Genomic DNA, 26153 nt, shown 5'->3' with positions numbered 1-26153 from the left:
TGTGCCATGTAGTTTTTTTTAGTTCTTTTTCTCAGGACGATGAGGTGATACATTTTTGGTCAGACAAATTTCTAGTTGGGGAAAAAGCAAGACCAGCCTTAAGGTGAATAGAATACATCTGAGGGTCATGTTACCAGAAGTTAAAGGAGTGTCCCAGCTATAGGGATCGCTTAGGTTCGCTTAGTCGCTGGAGCTGCTGAAGGTCACTACAGTGGAGCGAAGCAGCCAACAGCAGGACTTCATAAAACCATGCGGCATATCATTATTTTCAAAGTGTTTCATTATGGGCGGTTAACCTTGGCTAACTTTGACCTAACGCTGTAATCAGCTGCCAGTAATGCCTTCCAAACAGCGCAATCAGGCCGTCCTGCTCCTTGTTTATCAGCCAGGAAAAGACATCAAATGTACAATTTTACTGCTTGTGCAGGTTATTAGGAAACTTATCTTACAGTCTACAGTTAAAAAAAAAAGTAATGCAGTTGAAGGCAAACACTGCCAATGTCGAGACCTTCATCTGCCACTCTGCCTCATGGAGCAGTTCACCCGCCAGAAGAAACAACCAGGACATGCTGCAAACTCAAAAATATCAAAATTGGATCACACATTTCATGGAGCCCATTTGAAGCATAACTGAATGAAGCAGTTTGATGTTTCAGGGACAGGACATTTCCTTCGGCAAGTCATGTAAGTTGATGAAACACCTCTCAAAGATGTGTCATTTTATTGACACGTTAATGAAAAGGAAAATCGTATAATACAAGCTTGTTAGCTGGACTGAACAGAAACAACACTTTTGAGTGCCAGATAACTTTATGAACGAGTACCAAGTTCTGTCAGGTATCCAAGGTGGATGAAGAATAATTTATCCAGTCCACTTGCATCAGGACAGAGGAAGGCAGTGAAGTTACAGGACATGTTTCCAAATTCTGTTTTTTTTTTTTTTTTTTTGATGAGTGAGCGAGAGAGAGTGAGAGAGAGAGAGAGAGAGAGAGAGAGAGAAAGAACTAAGTCAACTATTTCGATGATCCTAAAGAATAAAAATATAATAAAAGGCAGCTAGTGTTGCAAAGGAGTGACTTGGTTCTTTTAGTCACATCAAAAATTGCAACACTTTTCACCTGAACTCTTCTGGAGTGGAGAATGACATTGATACAACGAGGCAACATTGAGCTGAAGTCCAGAGCTTATGGACAGTTCTGGAGCTTACTTACAAAGCAAAAGTACCCCAACATGAGAAATGTGCAAAATTCTTGACTGCATTATTCGGCTCCAGTTATTTATGTATGTGACTTAGCCTTTTTTCACATGAAGATCCTTCATTTCAAGTAGCATTCCACCATGACTGATGACCATTTGGAAGGACGCTTGACGCTGGCCATGACAACTACTGTGCATGCCTGGCTGATTCCTTTCCATATAAGTCATCAGAGTAAGTTCACGACAAAAAAAAATGTACAGTTGTGGGTTCACGCAGTTATGCAAGATACACTAATGGATATGAATTCTGATTACAGTATATCACTGGCAAACTATCTTTTCATCTCTATGATAAACAAGCTAGGTAGTCTGCTGTGCATTCATTTATCCATTAAAATGAGAGCATTCTTATTTAAAGCTAATATTGAAGCTCTTTGTCCGATGGCTCTGAGAGATATTTGCACACCTGCTGCTTTTGTCAGTCCTTTTGAGTGCAGCCTGGTAACACATTGCATTATGGGAATGTTCCATGTGAGGGGAGGGGAAGAGGGGTTGGTTGTGTTTTGCAAATAAATCATACGCAACACACACCTGCAGCCCAGGAGGAAGAAATTCCTACCCTATTGTTGAAAAGGAAGCTATTTTTTTAAACTGGTTTGACGGAATAATTATATTCCGTATTTATGATATTATTCAATGCAGCCCTATGGGGGCACAAACCAGTGCAATCTGTAGGCCGGTCCCAAGCCCGGATAAATGCAGAGGGTTGCGTCAGGAAGGGCACCCGGCGTAAAAACTGTGCCAAACAAATATGAGCGTTCATCTAAAGAATCCCATACCGGATCGGTCGTGGCCCGGGTTAACAACGCCCGCCCCCGGCACTGCTAACCTGCAGGGCGTCGGTGGAAATTCAGCTACTGTGGGTCGAAGACAAAGAAGAGGAGGAAACCGGATCCAGCGTCAGAAGAAAAAGAGGAATGCACAGAGCCTACAACTGAGTGTAGGGACTTTGAATGTTGGGACTATGACAGGAAAAGCACAGGAGTTGGTTGACATGATGATTAGGAGAAAGGTTGATATTCTGTGCATCCAAGAGAGCAGGTGGAAAGGTAGTAAGGCTAGAAGTTTGGGAGCAGGGTTTAAATTATTCTACCACGGAGTAGATGGGAAGAGAAATGGAGTAGGGGTTATTTTAAAGGAAGAGCTGGCTAAGAATGTCTTGGAGGTGAAAAGAGTATCAGATCGAGTGATGAGACTAAAATTTGAAATTGAGGGTGTTATGTATAATGTGGTTAGCGGCTATGCACCACAGGTAGGATGTGACCTAGAGTTGAAAGAGAAATTCTGGAAGGAACTAGATGAAGTAGTTCTGAGCATCCCAGACAGCGAGAGAGTTGTGATTGGTGCAGATTGTAATGGACATATTGGTAAAGGAAACAGGGGCGATGAAGAAGTGATGGGTAAGTACGGCATCCATGAAAGGAACTTTGAAGGGCAGATGGTGGTGGACTTTGCAAAAAGGATGGAGATGGCTGTAGTGAACACTTATTTCCAGAAGAGGGAGGAACATATAGTGACCTACAAGAGCGGAGGTAGAACCACGCAGGTAGATTATATTTTGTGCAGACGATGTAATCTGAAGGAGGTTACTGACTGTAAAGTAGTGGTAGGGGAGAGTGTAGCTCGACAGCATAGGATGGTAGTATGTAGGATGATTCTGGTGGTGGGTAGGAAGATTAAGAAGACAAAGGTAGAGCAGAGAACCATGTGGTGGAAGCTGAGAAAGGAAGAATGTTGTGCGGCCTTCCGGAAAGAGGTGAGACAGGCTCTCGATGGACAACCGAAGCTCCTGGAAGACTGGACGACGACAGCCAAGATGATCAGAGAGACAGGCAGGAGAGTACTTGGTGTGTCATCTGGTAGGAAAGGGGAGAAGGAGACTTGGTGGTGGAACCCCAAAATACAGGGAGTCATACAAGGAAAGAGATTAGCGAAGAAGAAGTGGGATACTGAGAGGACTGAGGAGAGGCGAAAGGAGTACATCGAGATGCGACGTAGGGCAAAGGTAGAGGTGGCAAAGGCTAAACAAGAGGCATATGAAGACATGTACACCAGGTTGGACACGAAAGAAGGAGAAAAGGATCTCTACAGGTTGGCCAGACAGAGGGATAGAGATGGGAAGGATGTGCAGCAGGTAAGGGTGATTAAGGATAGAGATGGAAATGTGTTGACTGGTGCCGGTAGTGTACTAAATAGATGGAAAGAATACTTTGAGAAGTTGATGAATGAAGAAAATGAGAGAGAAGGAAGAGTTGAAGAGGCAAGAGTGAAGGACCAGGAAGTGGAAATGATTACTAAGGGGGAAGTCAGAAAGGCACTACAAAGGATGAAAAATGGAAAGGCAGTTGGTCCTGATGACATACCGGTAGAGGTATGGAAGCAATTTGGAGAGATGGCTGTGGAGTTTTTGACCAACTTATTCAACAGAATACTAGCGAGCGAAAAGATGCCTGAAGAATGGAGGAAAAGTGTTCTAGTTCCCATTTTTAAGAACAAAGGGGATGTTCAGAGCTGTGGGAACTATAGAGGAATAAAGTTGATGAGCCACACAATGAAGTTATGGGAAAGAGTAGTGGAGGCTAGACTCAGGACAGAAGTAAGTATCTGCGAGCAACAGTATGGTTTCATGCCTAGAAAGAGTACCACAGATGCATTATTTGCCTTGAGGATGCTCGTGGAAAAGTACAGAGAAGGTCAGAAGGAGCTACATTGTGTCTTTGTGGATCTAGAGAAAGCCTATGACAGAGTACCAAGAGAGGAACTGTTGTACTGCATGCGTAAGTCTGGTGTGGCAGAGAAGTATGTTAAAATAGTACAGGACATGTATGATGGTAGCAGAACAATGGTGAGGTGTGCCTTAGGTGTGACAGAGGAATTTAAGGTGGAGGTGGGACTGCATCAGGGATCAGCTCTGAGCCCCTTCCTGTTTGCAGTGGTAATGGATAGGCTGACAGATGAGGTTAGACTGGAATCCCCTTGGACCATGATGTTCGCAGATGATATTGTCATATGCAGTGAAAGCAGGGAGCATGCAGAGGAACAATTGGAAAGATGGAGACATGCACTGGAAAGGAGAGGAATGAAGATTAGCCGAAGTAAAACAGAATATATGTGCGTGAATGAGAAAAGTAGAGGGGGAAGAGTGAGGCTACAGGGAGAAGAGATAGCGAGGGTGGACGACTTCAAATACTTGGGGTCAACAATACAGAGCAATGGAGAGTGTGGTCAGGAAGTGAAGAAACGGGTCCAAGCAGGTTGGAACAGCTGGCGAAAGGTGTCTGGTGTGTTATGTGACAGAAGAGTGTCTGCTAGGATGAAGGGCAAAGTTTACAAAACAGTGGTGAGGCCGGCCATGATGTACGGATTAGAGACGGTGGCACTGAAGAAACAACAGGAAGCTGAACTGGAGGTGGCAGAAATGAAGATGTTGAGGTTCTCGCTCGGAGTGACCAGGTTGGATAGGATTAGAAATGAGCTCATTCGAGGGACGGCCAAAGCTGGATGTTTTGGAGACAAGATTCGAGAGAGCAGACTTCGATGGTTTGGACATGTTCAGAGGCGAGAGAGTGAGTATATTGGTAGAAGGATGCTGAGGATGGCGCTCCCAGGCAAAAGAGCGAGAGGAAGACCAAAGAGAAGGTTTATGGATGTGGTGAGGGAAGACATGAGGGCAGTTGGGGTTAGAGAGGAAGATGCAGGAGATAGGCTAAGATGGCAAAAGATGACACGCTGTGGCGACCCCTAACGGGACAAGCCGAAAGGAAAAGAAGAAGATTTATGATATTATTCATTTATCTTCATTAGAAGCTGACTATATGATAACCAGCAGGGACATTTAGAAGAATGCAAGCGATATAAGCAAAAGAATTGAGAGGGGATGAAATTTATAATGAAGAGGGGCAAGCTTATATCAAGTATGTCAAGTTAAAAGACAACAGCTTTAATACTGCCCATGAGCCCATTAGGAGGATTGGATATTAGAGCTATGAAACATAGGAGTGCTGCCCCATCTGAAAAGCTTTAAAAATAGATGGGTTTTAACCACTGCAGGGACACAACACTGATTGAATCAGCCAACTAGAAGTGATTGACTGGGTCTATTGAGAAATGCTTCTTCACTCGGGGTAAAAGCAGCTTTTGGGGCTGGACAGTGAGTTTCCTCCCCTTTTAATAAGATCGTGGCTGTCAAACATGGCAAGCCAAAGTAACTGAATGTATGATTACGGTAAATATATCTGCTTTGACAGAAGGTTTGTTTTCCCCTTGGAGCTATGTGATGAAGTGATCTAAACCAGTGACTTTTCATGTTGTTATGCAGCACTTGATTCAAGACTCTGATCAAAAGAGTCCTAAATGTCATGTACCCCTTCCCCTCCTGCTGACCCCTGGCTTCCTGTTTTCTCGGAGGTAAGGTTAACAATGTTCCTACTGGGGCTAAGCACCAATGGGTGGTGACTCGAATTGGCATTTGAAAAAAGAACAATGAATCAGAAATTTCATATTTCAATCACAATGAATTAAAAGAGCTGCAATGCTCACACGCCACACTTACTCAGAAATATGCAGTACAATACACAATGGGAAGTAATATAAAAAAATACTATAACTAATACAAAATATTTCATGATGTTTAGCCTTGGTTTATGGTTGACGCCATTTTGACTCACTAAGGATGCTCATATGTGTAGTTGTACAGTACCTAGCAAGTCCCGCAGGTGATCATGGATCGTTTGTGCATGTTATGCACGATCTCCGGAAAAGGAGGCATCCAATGGTCGTGCCAGAGGATCGCTGATTCAAAACTAATAAATTTCTTAATCTTTATCCCATAATCAAGAAGTTGGCATCTTCGGAAAGGTTGCTACACGCAGAACCCAACAAAATTTTGCCCGATAATCTTGTTAATCATTAATTAATTCTAAAGTCAAATTAGAGAATGTAGCACAAAATCTACATACTATATACCTATAAAAAACAATTTAAAACCAGGAATGAACATACACATGCAGAATAACAAAAAAATATATAATTCATATTATCATAGGCATTAGAAAGAATACTGAACCTTTGAAAAAACTAGGAAATGTAAGCGAACCAATTACATTTCCTGCTCATTGACTGATAATATCTGATTGCACGCAGATAGCTGCAGTGGGGTGTGGTCTGTGGGGGCATACGCACGTAAATGCACATCCTGTACACCCACATGAACAAAGCAAGAGTAAACGTGATGAGATGTGTACTTTTCATTTTTTATGACAGTCAACCATTTGGAATTGGTAAATTCCTTGAATTTTTATCATTAAAGTTATTATTGGTTTATGATGATGTAGTTCCACAACATCGCGTATGTGTTGAGTTTTTTTGAGAACTAATTCTGCATTATTTGTATGTACACATGGTCTGACGATATTTCAACTTTGTTTGCAGACTATGAAAAAACTTGTGACCCATGTGAGGCTAACCAACGTAGAAAATGGATGGATTCATGGAGGGATGGACTACCAACCAAAATGAGTACAAACATAAATCACTGATTTGTGTGTCAAACAAGTACACTCAATATTTAAGTACAAATCAGTGTGTATGCATGGTCATTGAATGAGATCCAAGACCAAGATTTTAGGGAGTCGAGACCAATTCAAAACCAAGTCTTTGATGTGTTGTGACTGAGTCAAGACCAAGAACTTGAGACCAAGTCAAGAACAACACTTGTACATTGAGGTGTTGAGAACGAGTCAAGAACAAGACCTAAAACTTGAGGAGTTGAGACCAAGACAAGACAAGAACTTTTGGAGCAAGATTTGGAAAATCTGATAAACGAATTAAAGCACTCCAAGTATTTTTCAACAATAAACATGACTCTCAAGAAATGGGAAAATTCTACTGACAGTAAATATAACTGGTTAGAGCGTCTGCCTCACAGCTCTGAAGACCGGGGTTCAAATCCCGGCTCCGCCTTTGTGGAGTTTGCATGTTCTCCCTGTAGCTGTGTTGGTTTTCTCCGGGCACTCCGGTTTCCTCTCACAACCTAACAACGTGCAATAATTGGAAACTCTAAATTGCCCTTAAGTATGATCGAGAGTGTAACTGGTTTGTTTGTTTCTATGTGCCCTGCGATTGGCGAGCAACCATTCCAGGGTCTACCCTTTCTCTTGCCCAAAGATAGCTGGGATTGGCTCCAGCACTCCCACGACCCTTGTGAGGATAAGCAGCACAGATAATGGATGGATGGATAATCATGTTGTATATTAAGTGGTTAGAGTCAGGAGCTCAAGGACTGTAACACTATAGTGATAAGGTTAAAATACACATGTACCTGTACCCATTTTAACCTTGTTTGATGTCTAAAACTGACCAAAATTATTATAATATAATACAGACTTGTACATCACCTAGTAAAGCACAAGTTACATTTTTACAGAACAGATAACTGCACAGCATCACACATTTTATGGCGTTTTATCATCTACTTTTGTGGTCTATCTTGTTAAACTAATACCCTGACTGAAATAAAAAGGAATTATGCTCCTAATAACACAACAATTGTAAGATGTTACAGTTTATTGTCAGTTCTTATGGGGAAGAACCACTGCAGTGACATTTGGAGTCAGCGCTTACAATGCATCATTGAATCGATACTTCCCTGTGCTTAATCCTGAAACCAATCTTTAGATTTACGTTGGGTGTTACGAAAGCACTCCAGTGATGAGAAACAGTGTGCATGGCACCCAACTTAACAACCACATATCTACATTGTACAACCACTTATCAGAGAGATAAGCGACATAATATGAGCTGTGGACTGAATGCACAGCTGCGGATTCACACGGCGGCTCAGGCACTAATAGCACTGAATAAACCTGGGCAAACATCATTTAGGGGCTTTAAAATATGGATTTAAGGAAGTGTTTGAAATAAGAGGGGGAAAAAAACAAGAACTATGTTCCTGTATGATCATGTTAAGATGGACGGGGACATTATAGCTGATGTATAGGGTTGCTGATGTATTGACAACTACACTGTCGCAACTTTATTTTTGATAAGTTTTTAAATAAATAAATAAGTAAATACTCAGAACTCCTTTCGGTAGTATTTAGGAACTGCAGCAACACTCAATAAAGTAAAAACGTCTTTCAACTCCTGTTCACACTACAGGTAAATTAAATGAGTAAATCCATATTTTTCTGTTCATACATCTTGGTTGTCCAACGTAAGTTTGTAGACAATGGACGGACGATCCTATTTTGTAGTGCATGCACTGTTCTGTTTTACTCAGAGTGACTTAGAGTGAGAAATTAAATTATTAAATTCATTAAGTCCGCATTTTGCAAACGTGTTTTACTTTGGTCAGTCACTAGCCTACAAACCTTTGCATGAATCAGTTACGTTGTTACTTTTCAGAGAAAATTTTGATGCTCAGTCTTTAGGACGTGAGACACTTTCATCAATGTCATTGCTCAAATTGGAGTCAAAATTGGAAAGGACAACACAAAGTCATTCCTGCTGACAACATGATGACAAATAAACTTGATTGAGAGGTGACAGAGCATGTTTCACTGCTTGTGATCCACCCGAAACCCAGAGTAAACAAAAGTAGTAATGAAGTTATTTTAAGAGACACAATAAAAGAATTCAAGAGAGATTTGGGTATTGGACTGTCTGTTTGGTAAAAATTTTATTCATGAAACAAAGTCATGCTTCACAACTGAAATATTGTTTTATTGTGTACTTCTTAAAATAACATGAAAATTACAATTGTTATGCATGTGTATACACATACACACTATCTATATATATTGGATTTGTTTGTGAATATCTAGATAATCAATTCTGAAAAGGTTTGATTGTGCTCCTTCTTGCAGCCCTACCGAAGATTTCTGTTGTCTGTTGAAGATGTCTGTCTCACCATGTTCCTGGTGAGAGTGCAGGCAATATTCTGGTCACGACACCGAAGGTTGCGAGCTCTCAGCGTCTAAGCTAATAAACCTGATTACCCTTAACTATGAACCCAAAGTCACTGGGTGGTTGTTTGGTAATTCAAGCAAACACTGGAGGTCCTATGCTGATTTTATGTGGATATTTTTTTATTGTCTATTTATGAAGACATACCCAAAGAATTTTTGGTAAAAATATATTACTGTTGCTACCTCATACAACCCTGTAATGTACAGTACAGTGAGGTTCAAATTCCACCCCTCCATATGTGGAGTTTCCATGTTCTCCCGGTGCCTGTGTGGTTTTTCTCCAAGCACTTGTTTCCTCCCACATACCCCCCCCCAAAAAAAAAACCAAAAAAACTGAAGCATTTTCGGTTACCAAAAATATTTTTTAACTTTGTATGACTGTTAAGAATTTTAATCTATAGTTAGCAGTGTTGACTTCATACTTCCTGTACCATGAATAAAGTGATTGTGATACTACTGTGCACTTGTCAGTTTTGCACAAGTCAGTCGCCAACATCATTACAGGAGCTCAGTGTGACAGTACTGCAGCGATGACAATGCACTAAAACAAAGCCTTGTCTAATCTTAGTGACAAAATTGGGTATTTGATAAATCTGGCAAACTACAGCACCTGACAGGGAACAATTAAAAAGCTGTAAAAGACAACATACACCCTGGAGTCTGATCTGTCAACTGTGTGAAGCTTGAAAAAAACAACTTCTGAGGTCACACACACAGACACGCACGCACACGCAATTTTGCGGGCACAGAGTTTAAGTTGTGTTTGGATATGTTTAGAATGTGTGCAATGAAATGGCACCAGCTGTGTACACTGGAGTGATGCACAAGGCCCACTCGTGAAGGCGAAGCTTTAACCCCTTCCCTACTAACCATGCTGAAGGTGGGACAAAGAACACAATGGAACTGGGGGAGGGGGGTGAGCGCATTTGTAACGACTCGGTGTCAGGATCAGTTTCTTTTTACAGACCCAGTAAAAGCCTCAGGTAATTACAGCTGCAACCCTTCAACTGCCACTTTTTACACAGCACAAAGAGGAGTGACCTAGGTGGATCATAGCTGGCTAAAAAACATAAATGCAAACATTATCACACAATTGTAAAAGTGTATTTAGTGCAAATAATATCGTAGAACAGCCCACCTGAAAATACAGTATAAACTACTTTAGTTAGCAGCAAGAACATCCCTATAGAAGAGCGCCACCTAATGACAGATTCCAAAATAGTGCCTCCAAAACAGCAAAAAAAAAAAACAAAAAAATAACATAACTCAAAATGGGACATTTTAAAAACCAATTATAATGAACAAGACACCTTGTCATAGCGACAATGTATTCAAGAGACTGGGGGAACCCAAAAAACAGACTTCTGCAGTGAAGGAGAGATTGTGAAATAAAATATTGCACAGCAAAAGCTATGGTAAACTCAAGTATTCTCAAATATTACAATTACACATTTTATTCCTGAAAATGCGACAGGAGAACCGCCTCAAAGAAACCAGACTTTGCTTCCTCATGGGAAGGCGTGTCGGTGGAATTGAGGATGTCTTCGAAAGTGTCGAGTTCGAGTTTTTGCTTCAGCAACCGCCAAACCCGCATTCCGCTTGGCCAGCCCGTACTTATCAGCTGCTTCAAGACTCCAGTCGGCTCCCTCGGCAATGGAGGCAGTGAACATGGTCCACTCAGACTCAATGTCCTCTGCAACCCCCGGAACCTGAGCAAAGTTCTTTCAGAGGTGGGAGTTGAAACGCTGACAGACATTCCCAGGAGATCTTCACAATACGTTTTAGCTTGCCACGTCGGACCGGCATCTTCCCCACCATCAGAGCCAACTCATCACCAGGTGGTGATAAGTTGAGAGCTCCCGCCCTGTCTTCACCCAAGTGTCCAAGACATGTGGTCGCAAGTCCGATGATACAACCAAAAAGTCGATCATTGAACTACAAACTTGGGTGTCAAGTACACACGTGGACAGCCTTATGATTGAACATGGTGTTCATTATGGACAATCCACGATGAGCACAAATGTACAGTAACAGAACACCGCTTGGGTTCTGTTTTAGGGAGGGAGGGACCACATTCTTCCCAATCATGCCCTTGCAGGTCTCAGTGTCATTGCCCATGTGAGCATTAAAGTGCCCCAGTAGAACGATGGAGTTTCCAAGCAAAAGTTGCTACGTTTTACTCAATATAAACATACTATAACTAGCGATGGTGATATTCTTGTTCATTTGAGCATTCACACCAGAGCAGGTGAAGAGTTTGCAAAACATCTGTTGGTAATTTCAATCTCTCTGCGCCTGAAGGCAATGAAATCCCACACTAAATGGATACTGTATCTGAAACATTATTAAGGAAAAAAAGAAGGAGGGGGCAGACCAGATGGTCATAAATATGAGGGATACACTGGGTCTCTTTCATGACAGCATTTAAGTTGATCACATTCTGTTTTTACAAAAAACAAAACACCAGACATTGCCTTGTGCAGAGCAGTGAGACTTAAACATAACTGCATAACCTTCACTGTCTCACATCATGCATATAATACGGAATTGGACAACTCAATGCTGGATGTGCAGAAAAATAAACTAATGTGGTCATTTAAAGTTTGGAAACAGCTCTGTTACTGACTGTAACCAGGTGTTGCTAAACGTGATCTAAAGAGACAATCAAACATGAGTCACAATCCTGAGTCACAACCCAACAACCAATCAGTGAAATGCAATATCGTCTAAACTTGAAAGTAAATGCTCCAAAAATACTCAAAATCTAGGAACATTTCAGGTCACACTGTCCCCTGCCCCAATATCAGAAACGGAGTGGGACTTCAGCTAAAATCTTTTTAAAATAAGGAAATTAAGCATGGTGGAACAGTGGGTGTCTGGCTTACAGTTCAGTGGACTGGGGTTCAAACCGCAGCCCCTCGTGTGGCATTTGCATGTATTCCCCTGTCTGCATGGGTTTGCTCCAGGCACTCCGGTTTCCTTCCACATCCCAAACACATGCATTAAATGAAGACTTTAAGATGCCCGTAGGTGTGAATGTGAGTGCAAACGGTTGTTTGTTTCTACGTGCTCTGCGAATGGCTGGCAACCAGTTCAGGGTGTACCCCGCCTCTTACCCGAAGTTAGCAAGGATAGGCTGATGCACTTCCGCGACCCTTGTGAGGATAAGCAGCTCAGATAATGGATGCATAGATGGATGGAAATTAAGCACCATGACTGCTTCCACCTTCTAATATTCTGGGTTTGAATATTTGCTTTGGGCTTCCTGTTTGGAGTTTGCATGTTCTCCTGTGGGATTTTAATCAGGTCCTCCCACTTTCCAAAAACAAGGATGTTAGGTTGATTGAAGACTAAGTTGTTGACAGTTGTGAATATAACCGTGAATAGTTGTTTGTTTATATGTAACCAGCAATTGGGTGCTGAACAGTCTTTGGGTATGCCCAAAGTCACCTGGCAAAGGCTACAACTCACGTGCGACCCATTTGAAGACAAGTGTCACATGGTAGAAAAGATACGAATGGATGATTTGCTTGAATAATAAAACTTGTGATACAACTTTAAAAAAAAAAAAAAAACTTTTCGTATTCATTTTTTGTGGTATAGATCTGGTATACCTGTTCCTTAAAAGAGTTGTGTCAAAAGATGACTTGCGTAGCTAATTTCTCGTTGTTCTTCTTCAGGTCGCAAATTAATTCATTTTTTTAATTAACATTTACTGGTTTTATCCAAATAGTGTTCTCTAGTTTGCCTACACTGATTTATAGAAAGTGTTACTCAACAATGAATGCCACACAATCGACAGACTTCTTAACTTACCAAATAAAATCAATAATCACTCGACACTTGGACAGTGAGTGATTAAATCATTCTCTAATCTTCTTCAGCATAGAATGTGGCATCTAACTCCTTTTCAGTATTAATAAGATATCACTCTCTCACCTCAAGCTAGTTCAGAATGCAGCAGCGAGGCTACGAATGGCATTGAAACGCTTAGTGATGCCCACATATTCGCCAAATTGGACCTGCACAATGCCTACCATTTCATCTGTATCGGAGAGGGAGATGGATGAAAACTGTTTTCCTTAAACCTCTCGGACACATTGAATACCTTGTCATGCCATTCCGATTAACCAACTCCACTACCGTTTTCCAAATCATCATCAGCAATATGTTGAACTGGTTTGTGTGCTGCCCCCCTTATCCTGGTCTGGCTTGGCCCAACATCACCTTGGATTTCATTAAAGGCCTACCTCCCTCTGAAGGTAACTCTATGAATTTCCTATTATTGATCGGTTCTCCAAATATGTCCATTACATACCCCTCTGTAAGCTACCCTCTGCCTTTGAAACCGCTAACTTTGTCAATCTCATCTTCAAACTTCACAGCATCCCCATCAGCATCGTCTTGGACCGAGATCCTTAATTCTGCTCCCGAGTATGGAAGGAGTTCTGTAAAACAGTGTGCGTAGCAACCAGCCTGTCTTCCTGATACCATCTGCAATCTAATGGCCTAACGGAGTGGGCAAATCAGTCCATGGAATTGGCCCTTCACTGCATTGCTGCACGCAACCCCACCTTCTGGAGCACAAATTAAATATGCCCACAAATCCTTCACTAGCTTTGCCAGTGATATGGCTCCTTTCATGGCCTGTAATGGCTTCCAACCACCGTTGTTTAGGGAATAGGAGCTTGCAATGGTGGGTCCCATGGTCTGGGATCACCTGCGAAGGGCCAATCCATTTGGAAGGACATCAGGACGGCTTTAACTCGGTCTCCTGAGATGAATAAACGCCTCGCGGCCCATCATCACTCTCCTATGCGAGAGTACAAAGTGAGTTAGACGGTTTGGCTTTCCTCCAGTGACCTCTCACTCCAGCCTAAATCCCATAAACTCATAGGCACATTACTGATCCTAGTCAGTTCAACCAAAACTTGCGCAATCTCTCAAGATTCATCTGAAGTTCCTTCCATCTGAGCGACTCAAACTTCTCCAATTGCACTTTTGGCCCCACCTGCTCAAGTCACCACCTTCCGCACGTCACATCTCGATGGTCCACGATTACACCTTAGAGGTCCAACTCCGAAAACCTTCTCAATAAACCATTCTCCACAAAGTTCTTCAACCTCAACCTGCTTCTTTGTCCAATCAAAATTGATGCAAGTGTATTGTAAAAGATTTTTTAATAACTTTGTTGGCTGTCGGATATTTACAATAATTTGTCAAAAGAAACACAACAAGACAAAAACTAAACCTGCTTTTGGATTCAAATATAATGTACACATAGTAAATGTCTTTTGCGGAGCCGGTCAAAGACGTAATTGAATTGACGTTGAAGGCAATTAGCATAAAATGATAATTATCGGTCAATACCGATTAAGCCGATTGAATCATTGTAAATTCTAGAATTTACATGGGACTATAAAATCTGTTCTTAACTGTTTTTTTCTCTCAATACTGTCGACCAAAACAACCTTTTAACATTAATCTATTTTCAACTTTTTTCATCAAGTTCCAAATTTTGCTACTTAAGATATATTCAACTTTATAGATTATATCTAATGATGCAATTCCCAATTGCAAGCATTTTACAGAAGCATTATTCTTCTGTTTGAAGTCAGGGGCTCATTCATCCTCCATCTCATCTCCAGCAGTCATGACTAGAGTGCCTAATTAACTCTCTGTCACTCATTTCGATTTTTCTGACAATTTAAAAAAAGAACCTCTCATGTAAGTGCCTCTGCGTTGAGTTTTTGTTGTTGTTGTTCTGTTACGAAAGATCCTGCCAGAGTGTATTAATAGATTTAAAAGAGCAATGCTTAACATCAACCTATCTGCTCTCAGTGAAGTGAGAAATAAACAGGACAGTTTGAATGATGCATGCAAAGGACAGCATGTTTCCGCCATGCAAAGTTAGTCATTACATGGAAACAAGTGCTTTGTGCTCATTTTAACCCACCCTCTGTCTCCCTTTCCATCATATCTGGAAGAGATATAGGATAAGCCTCCTTTTGCATTATGACCAATTAACTGTTGCAGATGATTACATGAGACCTGGGGAATTTTGGCAAAAAAAAAAAAGAATGAAGAACAAGAAATCAAGCCGAATCAAAGCAGCCTACTCTGGGGGCTGATGAAGACATGATGAAATCGGGCACATATGACAAGTTGGCCACAACAGAACTGATGAAAGATTACGACAAAGCCAGAAACTATTTTTTTCTTGCAGTGGCAGAGGCCAAATAGACCTGATACCCTAGAGTTGGGAAAATTGTTCCATTATTTGGACTTTACAACAACAACAAAAATCAGTTGTGAGATTATTTTTCTGTCAGGGTGATGGATCACCACTGCTACAATGCTGACATCAGCTCACCTCTCCCCAAAAATATGGGCTTTGCATAACATTGTGGGGCTAATAAATATAGTAGAACACCCCAGTGATGCTTCTCATGTATGCAGTGTGATGACTCTTGGAAATAATGCTAATGTACATGGTCTCTTACAATTACTGTTTAGTCTGCACCTGGAAGTAGCAAACAGTGCTGATAGAATATATTAGTTTTTCATCTGTGGTTTGGCTAAGGGGTTAGCATAATAATTGAATAATTGATTGTGAATAATTTAACCAATTGTTTTGAATGTTGAATACACTAATTGGCTCCAAACAGCTGTGATGCTGTTGAGTTACTCGACGTTTACATGCTAAAAGAAGAAGCAACATGACATCAGTTAACGGATACATTGTACTTTAGCTCCAGCATTGTTTGCTTGCATGGAAACAGGAGCTGAGAACATCATGAAAACGCTAATAAACACAATTCCAATGAAAGTGTGATATTGTTAAACAAATAAAAGCAGAATACAATGATTTGCAAACCATGTTCAATCTATATTTAATTGAATACACCTCGAAGACATTTAATATCACTCTAAATTGCCCCTAGGTGTGATTGTGAGTGCGGCTGTTTGTCTCAATGTGCCCTGCGATTGGCTGGCAACCAGTCCGGGGTGTGCCCCGCCTCCTTACCGTTGACAGCTGGAGTAGGCTCCAGCACTCTCCCTGTCCCTTGTTAGGATAAACAGCTAAGAAAATGGATGGATGGGTATTTAATATTCAAAGTGATTAACTTGTTTTTAGCAAATAATCATTAACTTTGAATTTTATGGCTGGAACACATTCCCCAAAAAGTTGGGACAGGGTCATTTTTATGACTGTGTTACATCACTTTTTCTTTTAACAACATTCAAGCAAGACTTGGGAACTGAGGACACTTGTTTTTGAAGCTTTGTAGGTGGAATCATTTCCATTTTTTCTTGATGCAAAGCTTCAGCTGTTCAACAGTCAGGGGTCTGCGTTGGCATATTATACACTTTATATTCCGCCACACATTTTTAATGGGAGACTAGTCAGGACTACAGGCAGGCCGTATCAGCATATAACAATGGGCAGTCGTGCTTATAATACTGTGGTACCTCTCTATACGAAATTAATCAGTTCAGGAAGCCATTTCGTCATGTGAATTTTTTATAAGTAGAAGTGCATTGTACATGTAAATATCCTAATCCGTTCCGAGACACTCGACCCCACAATCCCCCCCCACACACACACACACCCAAAAATGAGCATTCAAGGTACATAAATTAAAGAACAATAATAAAAATTATGTTAATTTACCTTTAGCATTGGGTCACTATGCTAAGACAGCGGCAAGTGACAACCAAAAGCTTAGTGGGGGACTGAGGAGGATGCAAACTTTGACAGCCGAGAGAAAACATAGGTATTAATGTACCCACGCACACAACCTCCAACTGACAGTTGAGTGTACAAGAGAGAAGCACTATCATGCCACACAAACCAAGATACAGGAAATGCATCATGGGTAAAGATTGACGTCCCTCCTACCCAATGGGATGCCAGGAATATGCTTCCGCGATAGCCAATGGGAGAGGAGCTCTATCGTACCACTGTATAATTTTGGGCCAGCTACGCCACATAGCACCAAGTAGCCCCACTAGTCAGCATTCCAGGGGCTCCCACCACTGCGCCCCGTCGAAATGATGGTCCACTGATTACTTAAGCATACTCTATTGTTCCAGCAGCACTTTTCAGGGGTATACTACTGAGTGATGAGCTCAAGACGAAAGTTGTGGGTGAAAGAACATCCCAGAAGACAATAACGATACTCAATTCCCCCCTTGTATCACTCGGCCATTACAGTAGTCCTAAAAATGAAACTCTGAAATAGGTCCAGTCCACACAAATACTCTCCAGATATGAATGCGACATACTTCCCTTTCAGCAAATGAAATATGTACATTTCAAATTAAGACATATTTCAGAGGCTACTCAGAACTATAAATTATCCTAGAATATCACTCATCAGAGGAAAAGAAAATAAGGGTTTTTATGCCTTTAAGAGTGCTCCTGTGTTCACTTCAATTTTTGGAGTCAGGCAAACAAAATATTGTTAGAAGACAGGATCCAATTTCTAATATTATAAATAAAAGAATGACAATAGAATTTATAATGTTAAATTACTGGACTTATCTTGATGAACACGTTTGTTGTCGTTGGTATACAAGTATATTATTACTGCACTGTTTTGGAGGTAGAGTATATGAAAGTAAAACATTGGAAGAACGGATAGAAGTGGATCGTAATGTATAATATGGATAGTAATGTATAATTTGAAGTCGTCTTTTTCACAAAAACCTGTTTTAAAAAAGGCAAAAACAACTACAACCTTTTGAGAAGAACTCAGTCAGCGTCAAGAAGAAGAGGAACTAAAATAGGGCTTTTTGTTATTCCTGCTTTTACCTCCTTGCCCCACCTGATCCATAGACCCATACCATGTCATCTCACAATATCGTGAGGTTTCGTACAATATCACAATAATGATTGTATCGAGAGATTAATACCATGATAAAACCAAACTGTCAGATATGTAGTAGATATTGTTATATCCCTAAATAAAACGCTTCTTGGCCTCATAAAAAAAACTAAATATTGCAATAAGTGAGCATTTACTGTGTGCATCACAAAACTTGAAAACCTCAAATTTCAAGACTGCCGTAAACAAAAGACCCCTAAATTCATGTGGACAATGTGATTTATGTAAAATAAAAAAAAATAATAATAAATAAGCTTAACAACACCCTTGCGTTGCATTTTGAACAAGATGTAGCCCAGTGAATTTTCCTGCTGTGGGATCAATTAAGTCGTCTATGCATGTCCATCATGTATTGCAGGGTTTCAATTTTCAGCATTTACAATGGAAATACTCTGGAGGTGGTTTTGAATATGGGCGACAGCTTGCGCACTGGGAGCATACACTTCAGCTACACATATGGCTGTTGCAAAGGGTACCAATTGTTCCAGGACCGCCTCTGGAAGTTTTCACAATAAGTTTCATCCCTTCCCAACTACGCTATCGTATGAACCATAAACAGAGTTTAAAAAAAAAAAAGATTTTAATTAAAAACTGATAAGATATTGGCAAACCGTTTGAAGCAATTTGCGAAGAAAGATCTTACTAACACAAATGTACACAGGGTGGAGATGTAATCTGAAATTGGAAATCAGAAAGGCAATTGCCAGTCTTTCGCCAACTTAAAGTATTTAAGTCGTACTTACAGTAAATCTCTGTTAAAAAAAAAAATCCACCTTCAGGCCCTAGATAAACTACATTCAAATGAAAAAAATGATTCCATAATACCACTGGAGAAAATTATTTTAGCGCCATTCACACGCAACCTCGAATAATCTATGTTGGTACCATTGTAAACAGAAGAATTCCTGGATGGTTAATTATTTGGCTTGTCAAATTGGTGTTCAGTGGGGGGGGGGGGGGTGGAGCAAACACACCCTTGCATTTTGTTATTGTTGTTTTGAATGTGAACCGGAATTTTTTTTCTCACGATTTTAGTGAAAAAATGTCTGCTTAAGCTTGTGCAAAGCCGTGAAAGCAAAGAGCAAAGAAAAGTAACACCAGTCACTGAAATCATGGCAATAAATATTGTAAAAAGCATGTATTTGTTTACTGTTCCAATGAACTACTATAATGTAAAATACTAAACTAAAAAGATTGAACAATGTCTGACAATCATTTCATATTTTCTATTGCAGTATTTGGATGAGGTTAGAATGCCTGTTTAAGGAATGACTATAGCACTACTATTGAAACTACTACTCCTGTGATTTGCCTTTTTAAAATTTATTTATTCATTATATTTGATAGCATCATGTCATGTCTTCAAGTCCAAGGTTGATGAAACTGTCTGTTTCTCATTGTTGTTTTTTTTTTTCTTTCTGAGGTGCAGATTGTAGAATTCTGTTATTGATCGTTGATGGCTTTATTAGACACGTTTGTATCAATAAAGGCATCAGGCATCTTGTGCTCCTCAACCTCATTCATGAGATCATGGCATGGCACTGCATTACTGGTAAGTTTGTGGTGGTAAATGTTTGCTGCGCTTGGCAGATTTTAATATGACTGCACTAAAGTTTGTTAAAAGTTTGCTTGCAGGAAGCAGATGAGATCAACAGAGTAGCTTTCAGAGCTGGGGGGGGGGGGTTAGAGTCATAAAACATACAGTACAGTACTATGTAATGTGTTTAAATCAGTTTGCAAGAAATGCACGCTGGTGTTTTAGGGTTATCATCACCAAACAAGCCCCCTCACCTTGTTGAAGTTGTAGTATCCCAAACAGTGAGAGAAATCCAGGTTGGGCGAGTCTCCGGGAATAGCATTTCCACCGGCATTGGGGTAAAAACCTACATCCATGGCAAAAAGACAGGAGGTGGGGTCGCGCGGCTGTGGCGCACCGGGGTACGGGGGTGCTTTTCTCGACTTTACAATCCAAAGCGCACCGCGGAGCCTGGCTGGAGTGGTAGTGGTGGTGGTGGTGGTGGTGGTGGTGGCAGTACAAGAAGTAGCAGTGGAAGTTGGGGTTATCCCTCTTCTACGTGTAAAGAATCCCCGCAGGAAGGCTGGAAGAAGGTGCCCCTCATGGAACGCCTGTGGCCGAGCATGTACACGCAACTGCTGGATACAAAAGACCGGCAGGGAGCGAGCGAGTGGCTGAGTGAGCGAAGCTCGAGTGAGTGCGGGGTCCACCTCCTCCTCCTTCTCACACGAACGCACTGATTCAAAGTTAAGAGTTAGTCTGCCCGACGCAAATTCACGCGAGTTGAAACAACTTAGTGGAAGAAATAGCCGAGCAAGACTGCGCTATGGCTTCGCGGACACGCGGGTGAGTAGAAGTAAAAGTGTTGTTGTTCCGAGCTAATAAGCTGTGACTGCACTGCACACGCCAGAGGAGAACAAGGTGAAGTGCGGAGGAGACGAGATGGCGAGACACGCCCATGCTAACTGGATGCTAATCTTAGCACTTGGTAAGCGAAGCAGAACTCTTTTAAACCAAGTGCCTGTGACGTATATTGATTTTTAATATGTACTTAAAAAAAACTCACATTTTGTCACTATAGGCCTATACGGTCTTTACTCAGAGTTTCTCTCTTTCAAATTGACCTCAAAGCAAGCTGTGCATAAAAGTTCTAAACAGGAAGTGTAAACTTGGTTTTAGTGAGCCAATTTCAAAGCAGAGTACCCCACATTGCCTGCTGTTTCAGAGATGTTTGAGGAAAAAAGATGAGAAAATAAAGCGTAGACATTTACTTCTAGATTTATCCAAACTTGAGATGATTTTTTTTTTCACATAAAAATACTGGACTAAAAAGTGGAGAGAAAGATCAATCAGAAAAGTGATTTGGATGATAATAGGCTTTCCATTTGTGAAACCTCAAACTGTAAAACAAAAACAAGACTGAGGAAAAATATTTGTTTTTCAATAAATATAAAATCAAGAAATGTACAGTGAGTGACAGTGACTCACCGCGTGGTTTATATTATATGCTGTTTGCCAGTCACCCCTTTGCATAATTTCTTACAAGTACAGCACACTCTAACTACCGTGAAACGTAGGCCTACTCTGTTCAAATGTTAGGTGACTCAACTTGTCTTCTGAATTTGAATGTGTTGGCATTTCTCTTCCTCATAATAGACCTGAAAACCTGCTAATCTTGATCTTAAACTCAAAAACTGTGGCAATCTCAAATCCAAGTGATGCAATGTTGCAATGTACTGGTACACATCTTTTCAATATTACAGTTTCACTGCTGCAAACTGAGTACACGGGCGAAGGCGACTAGTGTGGGCATTGCAAAAAAATAAATAAATTAAAAAAAAACACACACAGCTGGCAACTATGCACCACACACCAAGTGATTAAACACTCTACATCTATTCCCAGTATTGGATTTACAGACCACATACAATATATCATACTATAATATTTTCATTGACCCACAAAAACATGACATTATTCTCAAAGAAGTGGATTGCAACAAAGAGAGGAAACAGATGACTGTAATGGAGAGAGTGTGGCTATTTTGAGAGACTGTTGGCAATGATCTATCATCCCATTCACTAACTGCAACCATGCATTTTCGGCGACAGAGACTCTCTGCACTTTGCTTTGTAACCATATCTTCTTTTCGTTTCTGGTTGTCCCATTAAGAGTCACCACAGGGCGTCATCCTTTTCCATCTATGCCTATATTCTGCATTTCCCTCTCTAAGACCAACTGCCCTCATGTCTTTCCTCAGTATATCTATCAAATGTGCCTTAGGCCATCCTGTAGCTCTCTTGTCTGGCTCCATCCTCATCATCCTTCTACCACTATACTCACTATCTCTCCACTGGACATCTTCAAACCATTAAAGTCTGTCCTCTCTAACCTGGTCTCCAAAACATCTAACTTTGGTTGTCCCCCTGATGATTTAATTTCTTATCCTTCTTATCAACTTAAAGAGAACCTCAACATGGTCATTTCTGCATCCTATATCTCTGCTTCTTGGTGTCTCTTTAGTACCGCTGTCTCTCTGCCTTTCCTCATGACAGGTCTCATCAGTGTCTATACCAGGAGAGGGCAAACTACGGCCCGCAGGCCACATCTTTCCGTTGACCGTCTCAATCCGGCCCGCCAAAGATTGGTCGAGAATTGGCCAAATCATACCAACATCATGACTGCATTCATTTGACCTCGTCTGTAATGCTGAGTGGTTCCACCAGGTAGTGCAGTAGATACAGTGATACATTGATTGCAGTTTGGCTGTTTCGCGTATGCGCAGCTACAACCCTGAACCAGGAGTGAACCACAACAAAAAAAAATTCAACAGTGAGTGTTGAACAGCAATTTCCTCCAGGAGCAAAAACAAGTCAGCAGTTACTCTGGCATCACTGTTTCTCAATTATTATCAAACATTGCTGTTGCACAAGGGAACATTCTTTAGCCATTTAATATCTTTGACCACCTGTTAAGGCTGTCCATCCATCCATTTACCCATACATCCATTTTCTTAGCCGCTTATCCTCACGAGGGCCGTGAGAGTGCTAGAGCCTATCCCAGCTGTCAACGGGCAGGAGGCAGGGTCGACACTGAACTGGTTGCCAGCCAATCGCAGCGCACATGAAGACAAACAGCCTCAACCCACGCAGGCACGGGGAGAACATGCAAACTCCACACAGGGAGGGTCACAATGAACACGGTGTGTGTGTGTGTGTGTATATATATATATATATATATAATTAAAATTCGTCAGTTCATTCTTAGCTGTATTCTAAATATCCACTACACACACTCGGAGTGAAGTACCGTAATTTCCGGCCTACAGAGCACACCTGATTATTAGCCTTACCCAGTACATTTGTAAAGGAAATACCATTTGGTACTTACATAAGCCACACCTGTGTAAAAGCCGCAAGTGCCCACATTGAAACACGAGATATTTACAAAGAACGATGGTACACAGAAAGAGTTTTCAAAGTTTTAATACCTTAGCTTAGCTTAACGTAGCAACAACACGGTAGGACAAACCGGGCTGGTAAAAAAAAAAAAAAAACAGCCCGGCAGCTACACAGTAGCAACAAGGTAGCAGAACACTTAACAGGGCCGGTTAAAAAAAAACAAAAAAATCATACCTAAATCACTGAGACGTGGCAGTAACACAGCAGCAACATGCTAAAACGGCACTAATGCTAGCACGACGCCAATGCTAGCATGGCGCTAACAGGGCCGGTTAAAAGAAAAAAAAACATACCGGTAAAAATCACTGAGACACGATCGTCACACAGCAGCAGCACGAGAGCACAGCGCTAACGCTAGTGCAGCGCTAACAGGACTGGATAAAATAAACATACTGGTGAAAGTCACTTCCTCGGCACACATATTCCACTGGTCTCACTGTTTCCGCTCGAGTGCCCCCTTGCGGTCGTTAGAAAAAATGCACAAATAACTCGCATCACCGCATAAAGCACAGGGTTGAAAGCGTGTGAAAAAAATTACGGTTTATAGGCCAGAGATTACGGTAGTTGATATTTTTCGATATGGATGTCTAAGTGAAGATTATAGCTTACAACAAACTAAAACCAAAAATTCACCATCTCTGGACACTAACCCAAGTGTTTAATGAATCTATATAAATCCAGGGGTTATGAAATGTGGATCATGATGGTGTAGTGGTACACATGCCTTACTTTAGTGTGGGCAGCGTGGGATCGATTCCCACTCAGTGATGCTCTCAAAATGTGCCCTGCGACTGACTGGTGACCAGTTCAGGGTGTAGTCTGCCTTTTGCCCAAAATTAGCTGAAAAAGGCTCCAGCACTCCTGCGAACCATGTGAGGATAAGTGACTTGGAAAATGGATGGATGGTGTTATGAAATAAATTGATTGGTGGATAAAACATCGATAGAAGTTGGCGAAACCTAGTTCCCCGATGGATTGATGGTGTCTTTTACATTACATTTTGTATTTTTAGTAGTCTCTATATAGTCAGTGTATCTGTAGCTGCATTTTTTGTTGTTAATTGTACTTATCAGTCATACAATGACTGCTGTTGGTGTTTTGTTTTTTTTAACCGCAGGCTAGAATTAGGTTATTAGAATTATTTTGAATTACGTTTGTTTAAGATACCACAACCTGTGCCAATGCATCTCTGTGCCTATGCCAATATTTCAAGTCATAAACAATACAAACTACAAAGTTCTGCAAACATTAATAATACATTGTGTTAAGAAATAGGTTACTCCTCTGAGGAGATTTTTCTTTCCTGGGTGTTTTAATAAATAGGTCACTGCTTTTCAACAGTAGTGTAATCTAACATGTGGTGTGAGATGAAGGTGATAAAACACACAAAATGTACAGTATATTGTTTTTTAACACAAGCAGTTGGCAGCTAGTTGTGAAGCTAACATACCAATGTACATCCCTCAGTGCTGCTACTTGTCAAATAAATTGACTCACAGTGGATTTATATACTGCTTTTTATTGCTGTGCGCTGTTTTGCAAACAGGAGTCTTTCTGTGCAAAAAAAGGGGGGGGGGGCAAATAACCAAGGATATCAATGCCATCGGCCTTGAGTAGAAACCACAAGCAAAGCTTTTTGTTTGTGTCATGTTTGTCTGCAAAATATAACAAGTGTCTGTACATTCAAAAGAACAAATACTCTTCTTGGAAAGCCATCAAACTCAATATGGGAGACCTGTGAATCTGTTTTGCTACTCAAAAATTGTTTTTGCAGATTTTCACAAATTTTCCCTTTTAATAGTCCCCACGGAGTTGGCCCACCCACTCAACAAAGTCAAAAAACACTTTTATAACAAACCTTTTAAGCCACAACCCTCCTTCAAAACCATGACAGTGATTGTGCACCACCTTTTCCCCGCACACCAGGGGTTGTGGGTTCGTATCCCACTGGGGGCTCCACTCCCTGAGAAGGATTGCGTCAGGAAGGGCATCCGGCATAAAAATTGTGCCAAACATATATATGCATTCATCTGAGATGATACGCTGTGGCGACCCCGAAAGGGACAAGCCGAAAAGGAAACAACAACAACAAGAACGCTGTCAAAAAAAGTCAGGAAACCTTTTAATTGCAAGATTTCCCAAAGTTTTAAAGCAATGGTTAGGAACCTCATGATTTGTTCTTGTCAAGTGTTCAAAGTTTGATTCAACCTCTGAAACATTTTTTTGCCAGAGGAAATTATGAAGTTTAATCCTATCACAATATTTAAATCGTAAATTCCTATTTTAATGCCTATTTATGTAAAAACATTGTACACCCTGTTTTTAAACAATTTTAAAAAATGCATAAACTTAAAGCAACTTAAATGTTACCCTTACCTTTTTGGCCACAGTGTGATGGCATCGGAGGGGCTCGGGAGGTCAGGAGGAAGTTTTACACCAAAGTCAGCCTCCATGATTTGATTGGGTAATTCTTCAGTAGCTTTTCCTTTTCTTCTATGATCTGAAGCCTTTGCTTTGTAATGCTAATCACTCCTTTGGCAACGATAGCTTCCTTTTATGACATTTTTATTCTTTAGGATAGTCAAAATAATCGATTTAGCCATACGATAATCGTTAGCGAGTCGTGACAAACCAGCACCCCAATTTTCGTACATAGTGATTATCTCATTCCTTAAATCCACTGTGGTTGGCATAACTTTCCTTTTCCCTTTGCTGCTAGTAGCACCGCTACCGCTGGGTCCATGGCAAAGAAAATAGTGAAAAAAATAATCATCTTGAAAAGCACTCGAAGTGGGCAGTGGCTTGCCTTGGCATCACCCCGTGTGTGTTCAGCATCACTTGGCTATGCATTCTACACTGGTTCAGTTTTGTTTGGGTGTACGGAGTCCAAGAATTGGGTTGAACACTGAGGCAGTTTTTATGCTGATTTTTTTTGGGTTGAAGTCCGATTTATATGACCCCTGAGTCGTTAAAACTCCGAGATTCCACTGTACAGTGAAGAAAATAAGTATGTGAACAACCTGCTATATTGCATGTTCTCCCACTTAGAAATCATGGAGGG

At 40.9% G+C, this 26153-nt stretch overlaps 1 protein-coding gene across 2 annotated transcripts in view; it reads right to left on the bottom strand.

The window, feature by feature from the left end:
- tox3 (TOX high mobility group box family member 3) overlaps window positions 1–25543 on the bottom strand; it is a 77529-nt gene extending 51986 nt beyond the window's left edge. Inside the window, exon 1 of one of the 2 annotated variants that reach the window (XM_061814940.1) lies at window positions 25469–25543. Coding sequence is in view for 1 of the 2 variants with exons in the window: in XM_061814939.1 (XP_061670923.1) it covers window positions 19907–20008 (102 nt within the window). In the remaining variant the exon portion in view is untranslated. Of the gene's footprint in view, window positions 1–19906; window positions 20580–25468 lie in introns of those variants that run through there. The other variant, XM_061814939.1, reaches the window with a different exon arrangement.
- Between the last annotated feature and the right edge of the window lie 610 nt (window positions 25544–26153).

Source organism: Syngnathoides biaculeatus, chromosome 3, assembly GCF_019802595.1.
Source record: "Syngnathoides biaculeatus isolate LvHL_M chromosome 3, ASM1980259v1, whole genome shotgun sequence".
Classification (NCBI taxonomy): domain Eukaryota; kingdom Metazoa; phylum Chordata; class Actinopteri; order Syngnathiformes; family Syngnathidae; genus Syngnathoides; species Syngnathoides biaculeatus.
The sequence above is the reverse complement of the archived record's forward strand: the minus strand, read 5'-3'. Positions and strand labels throughout refer to the sequence as shown.